The sequence below is a fragment of the Sander lucioperca genome, chromosome 23, assembly GCF_008315115.2.
Source record: "Sander lucioperca isolate FBNREF2018 chromosome 23, SLUC_FBN_1.2, whole genome shotgun sequence".
Lineage (NCBI taxonomy): Eukaryota > Metazoa > Chordata > Actinopteri > Perciformes > Percidae > Sander > Sander lucioperca.
In genome coordinates this window covers 235,001-252,500 of record NC_050195.1, presented here as the reverse complement: position 1 = coordinate 252,500, position 17,500 = coordinate 235,001, and the positions used below count along the sequence as shown (strand labels likewise).

General features: G+C 45.3%; 1 protein-coding gene across 1 annotated transcript in view; it reads left to right on the top strand.

The window, feature by feature from the left end:
• Nucleotides 1-17,500, top strand: part of dnah5l (dynein, axonemal, heavy chain 5 like) — a 105,071-nt gene that overhangs the window by 61,956 nt on the left and 25,615 nt on the right. Inside the window, exons 59-70 of the mRNA XM_031308623.2 lie at nt 635-802; nt 2,236-2,442; nt 3,267-3,359; nt 3,967-4,203; nt 8,605-8,670; nt 11,096-11,236; nt 11,763-11,894; nt 13,236-13,346; nt 13,490-13,644; nt 14,568-14,689; nt 16,206-16,435; nt 17,152-17,310. Coding sequence (XP_031164483.1) covers nt 635-802; nt 2,236-2,442; nt 3,267-3,359; nt 3,967-4,203; nt 8,605-8,670; nt 11,096-11,236; nt 11,763-11,894; nt 13,236-13,346; nt 13,490-13,644; nt 14,568-14,689; nt 16,206-16,435; nt 17,152-17,310 — 1,821 coding nt within the window. The remainder of the gene's footprint in view (nt 1-634; nt 803-2,235; nt 2,443-3,266; nt 3,360-3,966; nt 4,204-8,604; nt 8,671-11,095; nt 11,237-11,762; nt 11,895-13,235; nt 13,347-13,489; nt 13,645-14,567; nt 14,690-16,205; nt 16,436-17,151; nt 17,311-17,500) is intronic.

Genomic DNA, 17,500 nt, shown 5'->3' with positions numbered 1-17,500 from the left:
GTATTGTTTATTTCATATTAATGTTTAATATGCTCTTGTATGCACCAACCATCAAGGCAATAAATCCATTTTTCTGATTCTCAAACCAAAGATCCTGCAACATTATCACATTCCTGTAATTCTGCCTACAATATATTTTGTACTTTTTGGGAAGTTTAAGATGAGAGAAGTTCTGTTGATAACTTAATATTAACCCTCCTGTTTGACCCATTTTCAAAATTTGGGTTTTACTTTAACCAAATTGTCCCAAAAAAGAATGTGGATGGTTCCATGCAACGCTCTTAACAAGTAAAATGAATGATCCGTTCGCTACTATTATTGAATTTGGGTGTTTTATTCAATTTTATAGTAGTTGAAGAAAATAATTGATAAAAGAACGTTGAAAAAAATGACAAAAATGTCGGAAAAAAAGGTTTAAAAAGTGGAAAAAACTACAAAAACGTCCAAGAACGTGCAGAAAAAAACAACAAACAGATCAGAATAAGTGACAAAAGACTTGGACATTTTTTTTTATTTTGACCCAGAAAAACGTGCATTGTGGACGGGAAGACAACACAAGGGTTAAAGACGCTTGTGATGTTTTCCCCAAGTCACCATGATGCTGTACGTTACGTACTGTCTGTGTATGTTGCAGGTGCCAGAGTACGTTTACCCCAAAGACCACGTCCCCGACTACTCGTCCATCCTGGTTCCCAACGTGGACAACGTGAGGACGGACTTCCTGATGACGACCATCGTGAAGCAGAGGAAGGCCGTGCTGCTGATCGGAGAGCAGGGAACCGCCAAGACCGTCATGATTAAAGTCAGAGAGAAAGTCATTCTTCTCCAAAAACTAACTCATTATTTTGAGAAAGTTTCTCATTATGACTTACAGGATCTTGTTTTCTTGTCACAGTGGCAGAAATGTGCTTCCATACTAGGGCTGCACGATATGAGGAAAATATGCGATAACGTTGCTGAATATAGTGATAACGATATTAATTGGGATAAATAAACAGATACTAAAGTGTACTGCTTTCAGTATTCGGCTTTAGTACAACAATTTGCTTGTTGATTTTAGAACAAATGGAAGGAAATCATTTTTTTCTGCTGCAGGGGGGACACTCAAAAAACACAGCGTGCCTGTGGCGAAAAGTTGAGACCGACTAAACTTTTAGAGAAACTCCCCCCTCTACGGTGGCCAGTCATGCGAGCGCGGATCAGACTTGTTGGTGTGTTTTGAGGCGATGTGAGAGTCCCGTACAGGAAACAGGAAACATCACTGAAAGTTTTAACATGCTGCTTTTTGGATGCTTTTATATAGGCCTTAGTGGTCCCCTAATACTGTATCTGAAGTCTCTTTTATATAGACCTTAGTGGTCCCCTAATACTGTATCTGAAGTCTCTTTATATAGGCCTCAGTGGTCCCCTAATACTGTATCTGAAGTCTCTTTTATATAGACCTTAGTGGTCCCCTAATACTGTATCTGAAGTCTCTTTCCCTAAATTCAGCCTTGGTCCAGAATTACAGCCACTAGAGCCAATCCCACAATGATCTTTCCTTAGGATGTGCCATTTCTGTGTCTGTAGCTTTAAATGCTGTTGAGGAGGAGAGGGGTGGGTGGGGGGGGGGGGCGGCCTTGACCAACGGCCACTTCGCTCGTTTTCAAGCCATGATGTCTCTCTCTTTCTCTCTTTCTCATGGGCGGGCCAAATTCTCTGGGCGGGCAAATCGGAGAAAGGGGAGGTAACCGTTCCCCTTATGACGTCATAAAGGGAAGATTCCAGATCGGCCCATCTGAGCTTTCATTTTCTCAAAAATGGTCTGAACGTAGCTTTAAGACACACGTGTCAAACTCGAGGCCTGCGGGCCAAATCCGGCCCCTCGCAGATTATGATCCAGGCCGCATATCAATTTAGGTTCACAATACATTTTGGCCACCTATTTTTTGTCGCTTTTTCTGACTTTGTTGTCACTTTTTCCAACGTTTTGGGGCGCATTTTTTCTGTGATGGCTGAGGAACTTTTTCCTGACTTCTTTAGGACTTTATGTCGTTAGCTAGCGGCTACCTAACATTAACGTTAGGTAGCCTAACCTGAACCCTGGAACGCTCTACCAATTCATGAGTCGTGACTTGAAGTCGTAACTTTTGGGGCTAGAAATTGTGTCTGGAACGCAGCATTTGTTTCCCTGTCTGAACGCAGCCTAATGCTAGCTAATGGTAATGCTAGGTGTTTGTGTCTGCCCCCCCGCAGGGCTACACCAGTAAGCTGGACCCGGAGCTCCACCTCAGTAAGACGGTGAACTTCTCGTCGGCCACGCTGCCCAGCATGTTCCAGAGAACCGTGGAGAGCTACATCGATAAACGCATGGGCGCCACCTACGGGCCGCCGGCCGGACGCAGGATGACCGTCTTCATAGACGACATCAACATGCCCGTCATCAACGAATGGGGAGACCAGGTCGGCCCCACGCTCGCTCTGATTGGTCGCCTCTTTCTGTTTTATCGTTTGCTTTTTTCTTTTTGTTCGCTGCCTCTTTTTAAATATCAAGTTTGACCAAAAAAGTCTTCAACATGGAAAACCAAAAGTAAATCTGTTTTCTTGTTTTCTTTTTAATTAATTAATTAAATATATATTAAAATCTGGTCGTATCTTTTCTGCTACAGATAACTATCATGGTTATAGATAATAATATTATTGATACAGCAGTTAGCACTTTTCAAATCAAATTTACAAAGTGCTTTACAAAAAAAACAGTTTAATGAATGAAAACAATTTGATAAGACAGTTTAAAAATTAATGTGTGTGTGTGTGTGTGTGTGTGTTTGTGTGTGTGTGTGTTTGTGTGTCTGTGTGTGTGTGTGTTTGTGTGTCGGTGTGTGTGTGTGTGTGTGTGTGTGTGTGTGTGTTTGTGTGTGTGTGTGTTTGTGTGTGTGTGTGTGTGTGTGTGTGTGTATGTGTGTGTGTGTGTGTGTGTCGGTGTGTCGATGTGTGTGTGTTTGTGTGTATGTGTGTGTGTCGGTGTGTGGGTGTCTGTGTGTGTCTGTCTGTGTGTGTGTGTGTGGGTGTCTGTGTGTGTGTGTGTGGGTGTTGATGTGTGCGTGCGTGTGTGTGTGTGTGTGTGTGTGTGTGTGTGTGTGTCGCTGTCGTTTGATAGACAGTTTAAAAGTTATACCACATTGACCAAACCAGAATGACCCGTGTTTATGTCATGAATAACACGTCCACCTGGGTAACCAATCACATCATTGAGTCTAATTTCTTCCCGCCTCCGTGTCCTTCAGATAACCAATGAGATTGTGCGTCAGCTGATGGAACAGGGAGGTTTCTACAGTCTGGATCGTCCCGGAGAGTTCATCACTGTGGTGGACGTTCAGGTAACGGTCTCTTTCACTTTCTTCCTTCAGCTACAAACGATCTGGACTTTAGTTTCTAAATAACGGCATCCGATTTTAGATTCTGGACACCGGGGCGATTCCAGGTGGGGAGGCACGGGGGGGTGGGGGGGGGGAGCATTTCACTTGTTTTCATTCACAAATTGTATATCCAAAAACAATACACATTTTCTATAGGCTCAGGCTACATTCACACTGCTACGTTTTTGTTTAAAAAGGAATATATTCTGCTATGTTTCCCCCTCTCATTCCCCCTGCTCTGGCGTTTCCCCCTCTCATTCCCCCTGCTCTGGTGTTTCCCCCTCTCATTCCCCCTGCTCTGGCGTTTCCCCCTCTCATTCCCCCTGCTCTGGTGTTTCCCCCTCTCATTCCCCCTGCTCTGGCGTTTCCCCCTCTCATTCCCCCTGCTCTGGTGTTTCCCCCTCTCATTCCCCCTACTCTGGTGTTTCCCCCTCTCATTCCCCCTGCTCTGGCGTTTCCCCCTCTCATTCCCCCTGCTCTGGCGTTTCCCCCTCTCATTCACATCTTTCCAAGCCCTCCGTTCTAATTGAATAAATAAAGAGTACCTATTCGATAACCTTTTCAACAGCTGGTGGCGGCCATGATCCACCCAGGCGGCGGGCGGAACGACATCCCTCAGCGTCTGAAGAGGCAGTTCTCCATCTTTAACTGCACGCTGCCCTCCAACTCCTCCATCGATAAAATCTTCGGCACCGTGGCCGCGGGATACTTCTGCCCAGAGAGAGGCTTTGCCGCCGGGGTCTGCCAGCTCGCCACCGCCCTCGTTCCCACCACCCGGCGGGTGTGGCAGGCCGTGAAGGCAAAGGTAAAATAAAATATATATTCACAGCTAAAATTAGGCATCGAGAAGTGGTTCAAACTTGGCAAGGCAGCTTTATTTTGTGATATTTTATACATGCACATGCAAATCAATCTTCTCTGAAAATGCTGGACTCAGTATACCATGCAGCAACCCGTTCTCACTCCGAACTCGTAAAATAAGGACGTTTGGACAGTGGCTGTCAGCGTCTGATGCGACGAAAAAGGCGTCTTTCAGCGTGTTTGTGTAACGCCCCGGGGAGAGCAGCAGTTAGAGAGGATTTAGAGAGTAGTATGTAAGGAGGTTGGTTGGGGGGGTGGATGGGTCAAACACAGGACTTTCACCAGGAGAGAGGGGTTCACGTCCCGCTTGTCAGGCTTGCTATAGTCGCTTCTTTCTTTCCTCCCGCGTGTCACAGAACCGTACGCCCACCCACGACCTTTTCCTTAACATAACTGTGTCAAAAGGGACGGCAATAGTCCCGACCAAGCGCGTTTACTTATAGCGCTAAAGGGACGGCGATAGTCCCGACCAAGCGCGTTTACTTATAGCGCTAAAGGGATGGCGATAGTCCCGACCAAGCGCGTTTACTTATAGCGCTAAAGGGACGGCAATAGTCCCGACCAAGCACGTTTACTTATAGCGCTAAAGGGACGGCAATAGTCCCGACCAAGCACGTTTACTTATAACGCTAAAGGGACGGCAATAGTCCCGAACAAGCATGTTTACTTATAGCGCTAAAGGGACGGCAATAGTCCCGACCAAACGCGTTTACTTATAGCGCTAAAGGAGACTTTTAGCGTCAATAAGAACGACAAAGGCACCTGACCAAGCGTCCAGATTTTACGAGATGAGTGTGAGAACGTGTTGCATGCAGCACTAAGATTTGTAGCTAATTCTAGTTTTCGTACTCAACATCTTGTATGAGAGCATTGGTTGGCCTTCTTTGCACAATCGCAGGTTGGAGCATTGGTATATTTTTCTTTTTAAGGCCGTACTGTGTAAACTGCTTCCTTACTTACTGCATGTTCTCTCAATTCAATTCAATTCAATTCAATTTTATTTATAGTATCAAATCATAACAAGAGTTATCTCGAGACATTTTACAGATAGAGTAGGTCTAGACCACACTCTATAAAGCCCCAACAATTCCAATAGTTCCCCCAAGAGCAAGCATTAGCAGAGGCTATTGCGACAGTGGCGAGGAAAAACTCCCTTTTAGGAAGAAACCTCGGCAGACCCAGACTCTTGGTGGGCGGTGTCTGACGGTTGGGGTTATGACGGTACAGGATGTAGCGTGGCACAGCAGAGCATGGGTGGACGCGGTGGATGCAGCAGGACGTAGCCGGGCATTGCAGGGAATCGCAGAGCGTAGCAGGGTGTAGCAGGTCCATAGCCACAGCTGCACCCAAGACCCAGGTCTTGGTGTCGCCCTAATCTGAGGCGATGTTCTGGGCGAAGAAGAAACATAAGGACTCTGGGGAGTAAACTCCCCAGAGCTAGGTGAGTAACAAGCACTTCTGAGACAGGATGTGCATAAAAGGAAACAAAAGAAAAGAGCGTGTCATAAGAAGGAACTTCCTCGGCAGTCTAGAATTATAACAGCATAACTAGGAGAGGCACTATATTATTGATTATACGATAGGCAAATCTGATGACTGTAAAGAGAAGCAGAGAAAAGCAGGGTGCTGTGTCTACAGCTATACACCCTGCCCCGCCGGTCTAGGCGTTCACTGCAACTCCTCACTCCCTAACTATAAGCTTTATCAAAGAGGAGAGTTTTCAGTTTAGTCTTAAATGTAGCGACGGTGTCTGCCCCCCGAACCCAGATTGGGAGCTGGTTCCACAGGAGAGGAGCCTGATAGCTGAAGGCTCTGCCTCCCATTCTACTTTTAGAGACTCTAGGAACCACAAGTAACTCTGCATTCTGGGACCGTAGTGCTCTAGTGGGACAATAAGGTACTAAGAGGTCCTCAAGATATGAAGGAGCTTGACCATTTAGAGCTTTATAGGTCAGAAGAAGGATTTTAAATTCAATCCTGGATTTTACAGGAAGCCAATGGAGAGAAGCTAATACAGGAGAAATATGATCTCTTTTCTTAGTTCTTGTCAGAACACGCGCTGCAGCATTCTGGATCAGCTGGAGAGTCCTAACGGACTTATTTGAGCATCCTGATAATAAGGAATTACAGTAGTCCAGCCTGGAAGTAACGAATGCATGGACTAGTTTTTCTGCATCGTTTTGAGATAGGATGTTCCTAATTTTAGCAATGTTACGAAGGTGAAAAAAGGCTGTTCTAGAGGTGTGTTTTAGATGGGCGTTAAAGGATAGATCCTGATCAAAAATAACTCCTAGATTTCTGACAGTATTACTGGAGGCCAGGGCAATGCCATCTAGGGTAAATATATCTTCGGCTAATGAGGTTCGTAGGGGTTTGGAGCCCAGCACAATAACTTCGGTTTTGTTTGAGTTTAACATCAGGAAATTGTAGGCCATCCATGATTTTATATCTTTAATGCAAGCTTGAAGTTTAGCTAGCTGGCTGGTTTCGTCTGGCTTGATTGACAGATATAATTGGGTGTCATCCGCATAACAGTGAAAGTTAATTGAGTGTTTCCTAATAATATTGCCTAGAGGAAGCATATATAAGGAGAATAGAATTGGTCCAAGCACTGAGCCTTGAGGAACGCCATGGTTAATTTTAGCGTAATTGGAGGGTTTATTGTTAACATTAACAAATTGCGATCGATCAGAGAAGTAGGACTTAAACCAGTTTAGTGCGATTCCTTTAATGCCAACTAAATGTTCCAGTCTCTGTAAGAGGATGGTATGGTCAATAGTATCGAATGCAGCACTAAGATCTAATAAGACAAGTACGGAGACAAGTCCTTTGTCTGATGCAGTTAGAAGATCGTTAGTGATTTTCACCAGTGCCGTCTCTGTGCTATGATGCTTTCTAAATCCTGACTGAAAGTCCTCAAATAAGCTATTGCTATGTAGAAAATCACATAACTGATTAGCGACTACTTTCTCAAGGATCTTGGAGAGAAAGGGAAGGTTAAATATATATAGTTGGCTAAGACCTCAGGATCGAGGGTGGGTTTTTTCAGTAGCGGTTTTATCACAGCTACTTTAAATGACTGCGGTACATAACCTGTCAATAAAGACATATTTATCATATCTAGCAATGAAGTGTTAACCACGGGTAACGCTTCTTTAAGTAGCCTCGTAGGGATGGGGTCCAAGAGACAGGTAGATGGCTTTGCTGAAGAGACCTTTAGCATTAATTGTTGAGGGTTTATAGGATAAAAGCAATCTAAGTATATGTCAGGTCTAGTCGTTCTTTCTAGCAGTCTGTCAGTTAAAGGTGACCCATTAGAGGTTGGGGGAAAGAGGTGATGAATAGTATCTCTAATTGTTATAATTTTATCGTTAAAGAAACTCATGAAGTCGTCACTACTCCCTGACTCCTAAAGTCACCACCAGGAAATGTAATCTTCGATCAAATGGGCAAATCATGTATGACATTCCCCGAACGCAAACTGTCTTCGGTGAAAGTGCCTTCAAAGTTTTTGCACCCTTATCCTGGCATAAATTGCAGAATCAGCTTAAATCAGACCTACACAGGCCACGCCCCCAGCTACGAGCTGTGACGCTCATTAATTATAGTAATTATTTAATTAATTAATGGATGTTCCCAGTAATGCCCACCAAGTCTATGGGTGAGAAGTTAAAGGACAATTCCGGCGTAAAATAAACCAAGGGGTTAATATCATATGTGTACCGAGTCAACCGTTCTCTGGGACATGTTTTCATGCTAATCGAATGTGTCGCTAGCTTTAAACAAGCTACCGCAAAACCGGTGTTAGCCGCTAATGCTAGCTTTTGGGGCATGGGGTAAATCACTATCTTATACCACTAACAAGGCTCAAAATAGCACCACACTTCCATGGTAGCATAATGAGGGGCCCTACATGTAAACCGAAAGCATTGAGAACTTTGTAAGTGTACAGACAGTTTATTAAAAAGATACATTTTAAAGACAGTAGCGTTTGTGTTTACATTCGGCCGCCATCTTAGAAATCATGAGCAGTCGAATCACGAACACTGTGTTTGAGCTATGTTACCGGTTACTGGTTGCACACTGCTACTGTCTTTTGCGCTAGCTTGTTTAAAGCTAGCGACACATTCGATTATCATGAAAACAGATCCCAGAGAACGGTCGACTAGGTACACATATGTTATTAACCCCTAGGTTCATTTTACGCCGGATTTGTCCTTTAACTTTCTCTCAAGTTTACATCTCGTATCTCATAGTCTGAGTGCTCCGGTTCGTCCGGCTGTTACATGCAGACAGATATTGGTCAGACTTGAAGAGATCTAATGAAGCCGTCTCTCCTCCTCAGATGTTACCGTCTCCTGCTAAGTTTCACTACATCTTCAACCTGAGGGACCTCAGCCGGATCTGGCAGGTAGAAAACACTTTTTCTCTTCACGGTTTAAAGGGTATCTTTGGTATTTTTTATTTATTTTTGATCTGGACCCTTTTTTTTGTCAAGTGTTTGTGTCTAAGTAACATTATGGAAAGAGATAGACCTTTTTGTTAAAGCGTAAGATCCTTTTAGTTTAACCTGAAACAGCCCCGAAATCACCATCACCAGACTCCATGTAAATAATCAGGACTTTTATCATGAGTTAAATGATAAAACACACTTAATTCAAAGTGGACAGAAACAAAATAAAACTATCAAAAGCCGTCTTGGTTCATCTTTCCACTGTTCCAACAATCACCACTCTGGTTTGGTTGAAATAATCCCTTAATTCACCCATTTACATGTGGAGATATGCTGGCTCTATACACGCTAAAAGTCCTGATTATTTACATGGAGTCTGGTGGCTTTGGTAATGATATTTGGAAGTGTTTTATGTAAAAATATCTGACATCTCAAAGGAATCATCATCGTTCAACAGTTTAATTTATTGTTAGTGTGTGTTGTGTTAGTGATTAGTTTTAGGAACATGTGACAGTGTGAAAAGGCGACACAAAGGCGACACAAAGGCGACACAAAGGCGACACAAAGGCGACACAAAGGCGACATAAAGGCGACACAAAGGCGACACAAAGGCGACACAAAGGCGACACAAAGGCGACTAAAAGACGTCACAAAGGCGACTAAAAGGCGACTAAAAGGCGACTAAAAGGCGACTAAAAGGCGACACATTGTTAGTGTGTGTTGTGTTAGTGATTAGTTTTAGGAACATGTGACAGTGTGAAAAGGCGACACAAAGGCGACACAAAGGCGACACAAAGGCGACACAAAGGCGACACAAAGGCGACTAAAAGACGACACAAAGGCGACTAAAAGGCGACTAAAAGGCGACACATTGTTAGTGTGTGTTGTGTTAGTGATTAGTTTTAGGAACATATGACAGTGTGAAAAGGCGACACAAAGGCGACACAAAGGCGACACAAAGGCGACACAAAGGCGACACAAAGGCGACTAAAAGACGACACAAAGGCGACACAAAGGCGACTAAAAGACGACACAAAGGCGACACAAAGGCGACACAAAGGCGACTAAAAGGTGACTAAAAGGTGACGAAAAGGTGACGAAAAGGCAGTGTTGTGTTAGGGCGTTTTCACACCTGTAGTTCGTTTGCTTTGGTCCGAATCAGTTGGTGAGTTCGTAAACTTGGAGCGATTTGCCCTCGGTCGGTTTGGTTTGGTTTGGTTTCACACCTGGAAAAATCCAAGCGTACCACAATGCGTCATTACAAATCAGGCAAGAACATCCAGCCCTCTTATTGGTCGGATATGTCTGGGGGCGGGAGCAAGAAAGTAAATACAGGAAGATGGTCCTGTGTTCTGGTCTAGTGGTCAAACCAGCTCATTTCATTAAAATTATCACCGAGACCACCTCTTCAAGCAGGTCTCGGTACGCTTGTTTGGTCCGCTTTTGGTGCGCACCAGAGTTCGATTGCCACGTTCTCACCTGCCCAAACAAACCGCACCAACGGGGCAAACAAACTCTAGTTCGATTCAACCGAACTAAAGGCTGTCGGTGTGAAAACACCCTTAGTGATTAGTTTAAGAAACATGTGACAGTGTGTTGTGTTAGTGATTAGTTTAAGAAACATGTGACGTGAAGTGTGTGTGCCAGATCTGCATTATAATTAGGGCTGTCAGCGTTAACGCGTTAATCACGATGCGATTAAGGGCCGCCGCGATGCGATTAATTTTTTTTAATCGCATTAATCGCAGAAATTCAGAGAAATTAAAAGAAATTAATCGTTTGATAGCCCTATTTAGGAGTTACTAAACACTATATTGACTCTAGTAAGGATAGGGATTTTTAGTTTTTTAGTTAGGTACTTGGAGGAATTGTGGAATAATGACAGAGTCACACATTTTTCTTTTGTTTACAGTAAATAAATAATTACAAATCTTAAAATCAAGTTCATAAACTAACTTTCTTTGCATTCATTTGATTCCCAATCAAGATCCACTGGTAAAAATTGCTTTCGATTGTTAATATGGACTTAAAAACTGTTCTGAAATGCAAAATAATAGAATTTTAATCATGTGATAAAATACGCGATTAATTGCGAATAACTAGAGAAATTCAGCGATTAATCGCGATTAAAAAAAATTAATCGTTTGACAGCCCTAATTATAATTATTTCATCCTTACAGATGGGCACATTTTCATAATCCCTAGAGACTGCTGTTATAAAACCATTTCTCAAAAAGAACAACCTAGAGACATCCATATTAAGCAACTACATGACCTGTGGCGTTCCCCAGGGCTCAATTGTGGGTCCACTGCTATTCAATCTTTACATGCTACCACTTGGTCAACTCATAAAGAACAACTCTGAGTGTGTGTTGTGTTTCAGGGGATCCTGACGGTGAAATCCGAGGCGTGTGCGAGCGCGGAGATCCTCTCGGCTCTCTTCCATCATGAATGTTGCCGAGTGATCGCCGACCGATTCATCGACAGCAGCGACCGAGGAACCTTCAACGCCATCATGGAGAAGGTCTGTTATTTTTAGATTGACTTAATACTGCTGATAACGGATGGGTTTTTATTCCTTTAAACATTCTCCTACGACACAATTACTATTAGAGTTTAACACACACACACACACACACACACACACACACACACACACACACAATCAATCCACTTTTAGTCCGAGAAACAGAGTGAGTGAGTGAGAGACAGAGAGAGAGAGTGTATATGTCTCTGTGCGTGCATAAGTCTGTGCATGAGTGTGTGTGTGTGCGTGCCTTGTGTGTGTGTGTGTGTGTGTGTGTGTCTCTGTGCGTACATGAGTGTGTGCATGAGTGGTGTGTGTGTGTGTGTGTGTGTGTGTGTGTGTGTGTGCGTGCGTGCCTTCTCAAGAAAATGTTACAAAAGTCAATCTAAACTCCCAAAACTTGTTCCATACTGTCTCTGATTGTCTCTGATATACTTTATGTATCCCTGTGCATTCACAAAACACATGAAAATGATTGGCTCTGTCTGTGTCCCAGCTAGTTCCTGTTCCTCTCTCTCCTCAGATCACAGTGGAGGATCATGGGAGCGCTCTGACTGAGCATGCTCAGTGGGACAGCTTCTTCGTGGACTTCCTGCGTGAAGCTCCCGAGGCGACGGGAGACGAAGCCGAAGACACCGAGCTGGAAGCTCCGAAGGTTACGTCCAATTACGTCTTATTTCTAATGCAGTTATTCTGGTTATTATGGTTTTATTAAGAGGAGACTCTGCAGGTGAATAGGGAACATTTAATTTAATTTATTTTATTACAGGGACAGTGCATATTAATAAACATTTCTGTCAATATGCCAGAGTTAGCCAGAAGGCTATTTTTCATCTGCAGTCCCTAACATACTTCAAATATCACCAGGAAACTTGACCCATCAACCCTCCTGTTGTCCTCGTCTCAAATCTGACCCATTTTCAAAAGTTTCTATAACGTGGATGTTCCCTACAACGCTCTTCACAATCATCACATCAATGATCAGTTCACTACTTTCATTGAATTTGGGTGTTTTATTCAATTTTATAGCATTGCATCTTGTTTTCTAAAAAAAATGACGTGTGTCTCTGTGTGTTAGTGTGTGTATGTGTCTCTGTGTGTCTCTCTCTTTATGTCTGTCTGTGTGTGTGTGTGTGTGTGTGTGTGTGTGTGTGTGTGTGTGTGTGTGTCTGTCTGTGTGTCTGTGTGGATGTCTCTGTCTGTCTGTCTGTCTGTGTCTCTGTGTGTGTATCTGTCTGTCTGTCTGTCTGTGTGTGTGTGTATCTGTCTGTCTGTCTGTGTGTGTGTGTGTGTGTGTGTGTGTCTGTCTGTCTGTCTGTCTGTGTCTCTGTGTGTGTATCTGTCTGTCTGTGTGTCTGTGTGTGTGTGTGTGTGTGTGTGTGTGTGTCTGTTTGTGTGTGTGTGTGTGTGTGTGTCTGTGTCTGTGTGTCTGTCTGTCTGTGTGTGTATCTGTGTGTGTGTGTGTGTGTGTGTGTGTGTGTGTGTGTGTCTCTCTGTCTGTCTGTCTGTCTGTGTGTGTGTCAAAAAAACTTCAGAAAAAAATCAACAAAAATGTCGGGAAAGGCTTGAAAAATGTTGGGAAAAGCGTCGAAGAAGACGACCAAAACATGGAAAAAAAGTTAACATTTTAACTTTTGACCCAGAAACAAACATAAAGTTGGCCGGTCGACAGGAAGACGACCCGAGACTCTGCAGGGAACCTGCTTCACCTGACAAATATCACCACGTAACTAACTGACATTTAAATCTGCAAATGAGGCATTATGTAATGCCAACTATTGTTGCATTTAGAAGAAATCTACAGACACAAACACATAAAGTGTAGTAAAATAAATGTTCATATTTCCATTAGTCTAGATAAAAAAAACCAAAATCTTTTGCCTGTAGTGTCTGGTCATAATGTACATCCAAGTTAGTTTTTGTCTTCGTCACGTTAGTGCAGTAATATTCAACAGCAGACAGTGTTCGGTGCTGTTAACGTTGACGTGATTGACAGGTGTACGAGCCAATCCCGTCGCTGGACGCCCTGGCGGAGCGGCTGTCTGTGTTTCAGCTGCAGTACAACGAGGCGGCGAGGGGCGGAGCCATGGACCTGGTCTTCTTCAAGGTACTTCCATCTGACTGATCACTGGCATCGAACCGTCTGCAATATTCAAAACTGATCAAAATACATATTAGTAGCATTTGAAGCGCCGTGATTGGTTCATTACTGACCTGATACCGACCCGTCTGTGTTTGGTCCAATGGCAGGACGCGATGAGCCACCTGATGCGGATCTCGCGGATCCTGCGGACGCCGCAGGGGAACGCCCTGCTGGTCGGGGTCGGGGGGTCGGGGAAGCAGAGTCTGACGAGGCTGGCGTCGTTCATCGCAGGATACCAGACCTTCCAGATCACACTGACCAGGTCTGGAACAAACACACACACACACACACACACACACACACACACACACACACACACACACACACGCGCACACACACACACAGACACGCACGCACACACACACGCACACACACACACACACAGACACGCACGCACACACACACACACAGACACGCACGCACGCACGCACGCACGCACGCACGCACGCACGCACGCACAAGGCACACACACACACACGCACGCACAAGGCACACACACACGCACGCACACACGCACGCACAAGGCACACAGAGACACGCACGCACACACACACACACATGCACGCATGCACGCACAAGGCACACACAAAAAAAAACAAAAAAAGACCTTAAAGTGTGTGTGTGTGTGTGTGTGTGTGTCTGTTTGTCTCTCTGGGTGTGTGTGTGTGTGTGTGTGTGTGTGTGTGTGTGTGTGTGTCTGTGTGTGTGTGTGTCTGTGGGTCTATGTGTGTGTGTGTGTCTGTCTGTCTGTGTGTGTGTGTGTGTGTGTGTGTGTGTGTGTATGTGTGTGTGTCTGTGTGTGTGTGTCTGTGTGTCTGTGTGTGTGTGTGTGTGTCTGTGGGTCTGTGGGTCTGTGTGTGTGTGTGTGTGTGTGTGTGTCTGTGGGTCTGTGTGTGTGTGTGTGTGGGTCTGTGGGTCTGTGTGTGTGTGTGTGTGTGTGTGTGTGTGTGTGTGTGTGGGTCTGTGGGTCTGTGTGTGTGTGTGTGTGTGTGTGTGTGTGTGTGTCTGTGTGTCTGTGTGTGTGTGTGTGTGTGTGTGTGTGTGTGTGTGTGTGTGTGTGTGTCTGTGTGTCTGTGTGTGTGTGTGTGTGTGTGTGTGTGTGTGTGTGTGTGTGTCTGTGTGTGTGTGTGTGTGTGTGTGTCTGTGTGTGTGTCTGTGTGTGTGTGTGTGTGTGTGTGTGTGTAGGTCATACAGCAGCAGTAACCTGCTGGAGGATCTGAAGACTCTGTATCGTCTGGCTGGTCAGCGGGGGAAAGGAGTCACGTTCCTCTTCACTGACAACGACATCAAGGACGAGGCCTTCCTGGGTACCGACTGGCCTCTTTAAATAAGAACATTATTATTTAACAGCACTGAAGGGGAACACACTACGTCCCCTGAAGGCAGCACTGTTGCAGTCATGATAGTAAAGTTACATGTTCAGTAAACATAAGTCTGCACGTTAGATTTTGATAGATTTGGTCCCGATGATCATAGATATATATACTGACAGTATATCAGTCCTTCCAGAAAAATGCAGAGTTTTTTTGTGATTGTTTTGGGCAACAATCCTTGATTATGCGGCACGTTTTCTTAAAAAATGTGATGATGGAATATGCGGGATATTTGTGCAATTTTATGCGATGAAATTGTGGGAACTTGCGAAAACTGCGGTTCCATCGTGGCTTCATCGCGGGGTTTGCAGCTTTTCGATGATGTTCACGTCGCGTAATTACGTCACTTCATAACGTTCCCATGGCAACAGGGGAAAATGGCTGCTTTTGTGTGAAGTAAACGCAACATTTTTCAACTTTCTGCTAAGATATATGTGACTTTTTTGCAACGAAAATGGGATTATGAAATCATGCAAGCCCCGCATATTTTGCGGCGAAAGTGCGGCGTATTTGAAAAAATGCGACCCCCGCATAAATATGCAGACTTTGGCTGATTATGCATTGAATTATGCGATCGCATAATCACGTTTTTATTGAGGGACTGGTATATGTATCTATGATCGATGATGAGGAAGAGGAAAGGTCAGGATCCTGACTCGTCCTCTGGAAACATCTGTCCAGCAGTTCTCTAGTTTGAGCTGTGTTGTCCTTTGCAAATGTTGTCTTAATTTACTGGTTTCTCTTTCTTTATTTAAACATACCTTCAACTTACTCCTCTCCCTCTACTCACCCTTTCTCTCTCTCTCTCTCTCTCTCTCTCCCTCCCTCTACCTCTTCCTCTCCCACTATCCTCTCCTCTCCCTTTTTCCTTATTCCTCTCCCTGTTCCTCTCCCTCCCCTCTCCTTTCCCTCTCCTATCCTCTCCCTCTACCTCTTTCTCTCCTCTCTCTTCCCTCTCCTTCTCCCACTCTCCTCTCCCTCTCTCCTCTCCATCTATCCTCTCCTCTACCTTTTTCTCTCCTCTCTCTTCCCTCTCCTCTCCCTGTTCCTCTCTCCTCTCCTCTCCCTCTCCTCTCCTTTGCCTCTCCTCTCCCTCTCCCTCTCTCCTCTCCTCTCCTCTCCCTCTCCTCTCCTTTGCCTCTCCTCTCCCTCTCCCTCTCATGTCCTCTCCCTCTCTCCTCTTCCTCTCCCTCTCCTCTCCCTCTCCTCTCCTTTGCCTCTCCTCTCCCTCTCCCTCTCTCCTCTCTCTCTCCCTCTCCCTCTCATGTCCTCTCCCTCTCTCCTCTTCCTCTCCCTCTCCCTCTCCTCTCCCTTTCTCCCTCTCTCCCTCTCCCTCTCCCTCTCCCTCTCCCTCTCCTCTCCCTCTCCCTCTCCTCTCCCTCTCCCTCTCCTTTCCCTTCCCTCCCCTCCCCTCCCCTCCCCTACCCTCCCTTCCCCTCCTTCTCTCCAGAATACATGAACAACGTCCTGGCGAGCGGTGAAGTTTCCAACCTGTTTGCTCGTGATGAGCTGGATGACATCACTCAGGAACTGATTCCCGTGATGAAGCGGCAGCACCCTCGCCGCCCTCCGACCTCCGAGAACCTCTACGACTTCTTCCTGTCTCGCGTGCGGAGCAACCTCCACGTCGTGCTCTGCTTCTCGCCCGTCGGGGAGAAGTTTCGGACTCGTGCTTTAAAGGTCAAACACCGGCTGTGGCCGTTTTACATCATCATCTAGCCACGACAGTCTCGGTATCTTGGGTGTGTGAGGAGGGAGAGGGAGAGGAGAGGGGAAGAGGAGAGAGGGAGAGGAGAGGGAGAGGAGAGGGAGAGGAGAGGGGAAGAGGAGAGGGAGAGGAGAGGGGAAGAGGAGAGAGGAAGAGGAGAGGGAGAGGGAGAGGAGAGGAGAGGGGAAGAGGAGAGAGGAAGAGGAGAGGGAGAGGAGAGGGGAAGAGGAGAGAGGAAGAGGAGAGGGAGAGGACAGGAGAGGAGAGGAGGGGAGAGGGAGAGGAACAGGTAGAGGAAGAGGAGAGGATAGAGGGCGAGAGGGAGAGGGGAGAGGACAGGAGAGGGAAAAAGGGAGAGGAGAGGATCGAGGGAGAGGAGAGAGGGTTGTAAATCTTATGCTGGACTCAGTAAACTTTGCTCAACTGAACTCTTTGTCTCAGATTGATCCTTGTGTTCTGGTAAACTTAAGTCCGATGTAAGAAGGCGCGGGAATTAATAAATTGCAGTCAGATTTGACAGGCCTTGGGGCCTTATTTTAGACATAATTCACCTACATAAGAAAAAGAGAAAGTCTAACACGAGAAGTCACCGATGAAAAGAGATGAGATGGATTTGTGTGATGTGCTGAAATGTAATGATGTTAGAGGGGTTAAACATGTGTCTAAACATGACCTTTGCTCTGAGCAGTTCCCGGGCCTGATATCGGGCTGCACCGTGGACTGGTTCCAGCGCTGGCCTCGGGACGCCCTGGTGGCCGTGTCGCAGCACTTCCTGTCTCAGCACCAGGACCTCCGCTGCACAGAGGAAGTGAAGCAGAGCGTCGTGGTCACCATGGGAGCCTTCCAGGTAACGCTCGTTGTGGGACCAGGTGTGTTTATTAACCCCACTGTTGTCCTCGGGTCAAGTTTGACCCCTTTTTCAAAGTTTTCTATATGAGAAATGTAGGTTTCTTTCAACAAAATTGCCCAAAAATAACATGGATGGTTCCATGCAACGCTCTTCGCAAGTACAATTCAAATGACAAAACAAATTCAAA